This window comes from Tupaia chinensis, unplaced genomic scaffold (assembly GCF_000334495.1).
Source record: "Tupaia chinensis unplaced genomic scaffold, TupChi_1.0 Scaffold149922_1, whole genome shotgun sequence".
NCBI lineage: Eukaryota > Metazoa > Chordata > Mammalia > Scandentia > Tupaiidae > Tupaia > Tupaia belangeri.
The window spans coordinates 398,515-403,747 of record NW_006209766.1 but is presented as its reverse complement, the minus strand read 5'-3'; the positions used below and the strand labels follow the sequence as shown (position 1 = coordinate 403,747).

Here is a 5,233-nt window from a genome sequence, read left to right as displayed (position 1 = left end):
TTGCTTTTGATCTTTTACCACGAAAATAACCTACACAGAATGTCATGTAAATTGTACACTGTTGTTTATAGCCAAACTCACTCACTGCTTATCTAATTTACAATAAACAGGCTCCGCTCTGGTGCAGTTTTACTTCTGTTCCAAGAGAGCTTTAGCCCCCGGCTTTAACTGTATCTTTCTCTCATCTCAACCCTCCACAACACCCTATCTTCAAGCCCTAAATTTCTCACAATCCTTAGCACGGAGACCAGGTTTACTAGTCTCCCACTAAAGATTACAGTAAGGCAAATCTTAAGAAGTAGTAAATATTTTTGCGAGAAATACCAGTCACAGCGAAAGAGTTCATTATATACAAAATGATATTAGAGATCAAAAATCTTAACACAATTTTTACTTAATTTGCAGCTTTAATTTTCAACATTACTGGATCCACTGAATTACAGTATCTTCACATGCCCATTAACTAAAAATAATTTCTATGCAGAACTCAAGAAATATTGCAAGCTAATGCTATAAGTGCATATTTGTTTATAATGTGTTTGTTTGCTCTTCCATAGAAGTGTTTACGAATTGCATCTCTTCAAAGAAAAATTTACATATAATTCCTATCGATCATTCTACCATTAATCTTCTAATATCAGCAAGATAAGAACTCTTAGTGAACACTTTTCTTACCTCAAATATCTTTTCAGTGTGAGCTCTTTGATGTAGAATGAGGGATGCACTCGAACCTAAGGACTTTCCATGATTTCCAAATTTTCTACATTCATAGATGTTCTCTCCTGGATGGGTTTGTAAGAGATTCATATTGCCAGGACCAGCAGTTAGCATAATGGCTATGTCACTGAACTCCCACATAGCCAACTGCAGTTTGAGCCCTGGACTCGGTGGCTTAAACTCACGCCGGGCGCGTGTGTGTGCATGCCCAAGATCCCGAGAGGAGAATGGAGAAGGGATTGTGGCGTGGCCATCCCCCTAGGGGGCGATCTCTCGCTTTCTACCTCTCTGTCTCTCTGTCTTTCTGGAGAGCGCACACGCCCTATATTGCGGGAGAGCGCACACTCCCTATAGCAAAAATCTCTCCAAAAAAAAAAAAAAAAAGATTCATATTGCCTACAGTCTTTCTCATATTTGCTGCATGTATAGGGATTTCCTCTACTGTGGATTTACATGTGTTATGGGATTAATACTAAAGGTTTTCTCACATTGAATGTCTTCATATGTGGTGAGTCTACAGTATGAACTCTAAGATACAATAAGGTTTGTTTGCATTATTGCTAAAGGTTTTCCCATATTCACTACATTCATAAGACTTTTTCTCCAGTATGAATTTTCTGATGTTGAATCAGAGAAGATCTATGGCTGAAGTTTGACAAATACTGTCTCATGTATTTTCTCTCATATATGATTTCTCACATGTATACTGATTCATGTGGTCGAAAGGCTTTTCTATACTAACTACACAACTGGGTTTTTCTCCACTATGTATTCTTTGATGGGCAGTAAGATTTGAGCCTTTGCTAAAAGCCTTCCCACATTCATTACATTTATAAGGCTTTTCCCCAGTATGAATTCTCTGATGTACAGTAAGGTTTGAACTACAGCTGAAGGTCTTCCCACACTTACTACATTCATAAGGTTTCTCTCCAGTATGAATTCTGTGATGTTGAAGCAAGGATGACCTATGACTGAAGGCTTTCCCACATATACTGCATTCATAAGGTTTCAATCTAATGTGATTTCTCAAATGCATATTCAGTGATTCAGGATGGTTGAAGGATTTCCTGCATTTCTGACATTCAAAGGGCTTTTCTTCTGTATGAATACTCTGATGCTGAGTGAGAAATGAGAGGCTACTAAAGACTTTCAGACATTTGTTACATTCGTATTGTTTCTCTACAGTATGAATTCTTTGATGTCGAGTAAGGTGTGAGCTACAACAAAAAGCTTTCCCACATTCACTACATTCATAAGGTTTCTCTCCAGTATGAATTTTTTGATGGTGAATAAGAGATGACCTATGAATGAAAGCCTTCCCACATATCCGACACTCATAAAGTTTTTCTTGAGTGTGAATTCTCAGGTGTTCAATGAGATGTGAAACACGACTAAAAGACTTTCCACAGTTCATACATTCATACGGTTTCTCTCCAGTGTGAGTGCTTTGATGATTAGTAAGTGATGAAACATGGCTAAAAGCCTTCCCACATTCAACACATTTGTAAGGTTTCTCTCCACTATGGCTTATCTGATGTCGAGTAAGGGATGAGCCATGGCTAAAAGTCTTCCCACATTCACGACACGCATAGGGCTTCTCTCCTGTATGAATTCTCCAGTGTCGATTAAGGATTGATTGTTTGCCAAAGGCTTTCCCACATTCACTACATGTATAGATTTTCTCTCGATTACAAGTCTGGTGAAGAGTAAGAGAGTTGCTCTGGCTGAAGGCTGTCACAGTTTCATTAGAATTCACAAGTTTCTTTCTGCCATTGACCTTCTGGTTCTTTATAACTGACTTTTTTTGCAAGCTCTTCTTCAATATATCATATTTATGTGATTCCCCCTTTGCAGAAACTCTCTGTGGCTCAGAAAAAGTAGAATTTAAATGCAAAATGCTTCTAAATGTATTGTACCTATAAGCACTTTCACCTTTTGGGCTTTCTCTGAAGGTGAAGGTCACTGGTCTGAAATGTTCTATTTGACTTCCATACTTACCTTTCTCTATATAGTCCCAGTCCTTGTTAAAATTTGAAAATTCATAATTTTGTTTTACCATTTCTCCTTTTATTACCATTTGAGGTGAATCTTTGTCATAAATATTCTCCTTTGCTGGTAATTTCTTGTTTTGCCATCTTGATTCTCCATCTGAAATATATCAAGAAAGCAGACACTTTTTTCTGTGCTTCTTAAAAAGAAATTGCTATGGTAGAAATAGGAGAATTGGATAAGAAATAAAGCCCTCAGAAAACACAAGGCTCTGACAACTCTCATATATCACAGAGATTTCAGAACAATATTCAAGTAGAGTGCAGAGAATAAAAACAGCTCAGAGAGGCAAGTATAGAATGTGCTAAGAAAAATTAGTAAAATATAGGCAATTAGTAGGTAAAAAATGAGACCATCAGAAAGAAAATTAGGAAGGCATTCGGAACTCCAAACCATCATTTTGTACATATAATCAGATAAAAGGACACGTTTTGCCTCCCAGCCACAGATTCAATTAATCTCAATGTGCTTGCTGCCAGATTAATATGCTTAAAATACAGAATCCATACTACTATATTAAACAATTACAGTGAGAATAAGAAAATCTAAATGCTCTTTATTGCTCACAAAGATTTAGGCTTTCTGGCTTTATGTAGGATCTGTTTCAATCATATGATAATTTACTATACATTAGAAAGTATGATTCCTAGTATTTTTATATGTTCCTTACTTCTTCTAACACTTATATTCACATTTGAACTATAAAACTCAGTTTTAGAGGAAAAGCAGTCTTCCATTTAACTGAGTTTTTCTTGGCCTAAAACTAATTTACCTTAAGTAGATTTAAAAAAGAATCATTGCCTTATTTTGTTTCAAATACAATAACAATGTGAATTAGTATGATATTAATAATCTCCACCTTAGATGACATGACAAATAATAATTTGGGATAAAGAAATAGTTATTTTGGGGCCACATAGTGGTTAAGGATGCTGGGCCCCCACATGGCCAACCATGGTTCAAGTCCCAGACCTGGCAACTTGCTTTCTCTCTCTGTTGCTCTCGCTCTGTCCCTCTCTGGTCAAATTAAATAAATAAATAAAGTTAAATAAAGAAATTCTTTAAAAAGAAAAAAATAGTTATTTTAAAATCTAAGCTATAGATGCCTCAATTCTGTTTACATCCAGGATCTCTGAAGACAGCATCCCTAAAATACCTCCATACTCACTATAAGCATCTTTAACAAAAACCTCCTTCACATAATTCACCGGGACTCACTTGGAAAAATACCTTTTAACAGCTTTTCCTCCACCATCCAGGGCTCTTTTCCATCCTCCAATAAAGTGATCACATATGGCTTGGTTATGGAAAGACCTGCTTACAGAAAAAATATAGAACTTGGTTAAACTGTGGTCCTCAAGGATGAGAGGCCATAACATGAGGGAACAAAAGAAGGGGTGAGGAATGTTTACTGAAATAGGATTATAAACTTCAGGGAGGGCACAAAAGAACTGCACAATTCTGGTAACACGGTATAGAAATCCAGTCCTTTACTTAGGAGGAACTCCAAGATTCAGAATGGCAAAAGAAATATCTCTCTTATTTCAGTAGAGGGGGAGCTATCCTTACCTAGAGAGACCAGGTTCTTGTAATTCTGGACCATCACATCCTTGTATAAATCCCTCTGGGAAGAATCTAGCCATCCCCACTCTTCATGAGAGAAGTCTATAGCCACATCACTAAATGTCACCTGAAATAGCAAAGACATTTAGGCTCAGCTATAGCCCAGGCCTCTTCTGTCACTGCACAGGGGGTAAAATTGCATTGGTTACAAAGGGAAAAAAAAAAAAAAAACAAGATTCATGGGTCATGGTAATAATTGGGAACCTGACCTCAGTTAAGTAATAATAACTAGATAATTTATGTGCTTGGCATTGTTATACAATAAGGGTGATAAACAAATGTAAGAGCTTTGCTTCAGGAAAGTTAATTTTGTAAGAGAATTATATATCATTTTAGAAATAGAACACTGCAAATTATACACTCTGTATATTCATTTCATCCCAACAGCCCCAAATAGAATTATACAAATGTTAAGAATGTATTTACATTTATTTATTTATTTATTTATCTCATTTAATTTGACCACAGAGGGACAGAGCTAGAAAGAGAGAGAGGGAAAGTGAGAAAGCAAGCTGCCAGATCCAAGACTTGAACCACGGTCCATCATGTGGGAGTCTAGTGCTCTTAACCACCATACCACCTGCCAGCCCCAGGATTATACAATTTTTTAAAGATCAGCATTCAACATTTGATGGCATATAGTCAAGTGCTTAGTTATGTCTTTTATAGGATTAAGTGCTAGGCTAGTTATAAAAAAATGAGCTAAAGCAGTTGTCTCCCAAGTGGGATACTTAAGAAAATCCACTAAGGTTCAAGAAAAAAAAATAATTAATGCTGTTATCTCAGGAGTAGATTTCTTTTTTTTTTTTTGGGGGGGGGGGGGGTTTTTACCATAGGGGACCGG

General features: G+C 36.6%; 1 protein-coding gene across 8 annotated transcripts in view; it reads right to left on the bottom strand.

Moving 5' to 3' along the window:
• Window positions 1-1,347: 1,347 nt before the first annotated feature.
• LOC102502420 (zinc finger protein 181) overlaps window positions 1,348-5,233 on the bottom strand; it is a 14,583-nt gene continuing 10,697 nt past the window's right edge. For 4 of the 8 annotated variants that reach the window (XM_014585413.2, XM_014585417.2, XM_006171601.3 and 1 more), the window contains 3 exons: window positions 4,336-4,456; window positions 3,985-4,083; window positions 1,348-2,865 (listed from right to left, as the gene is read on the bottom strand). In XM_014585413.2, the coding sequence (XP_014440899.1) occupies window positions 1,385-2,865; window positions 3,985-4,083; window positions 4,336-4,456 (1,701 nt within the window). In that variant the 3' untranslated portion in view covers window positions 1,348-1,384. The remainder of the gene's footprint in view (window positions 2,866-3,984; window positions 4,084-4,335; window positions 4,457-5,233) is intronic. The other 4 variants (XM_014585414.2, XM_027769532.1, XM_014585415.2 and 1 more) reach the window with 3 other exon arrangements.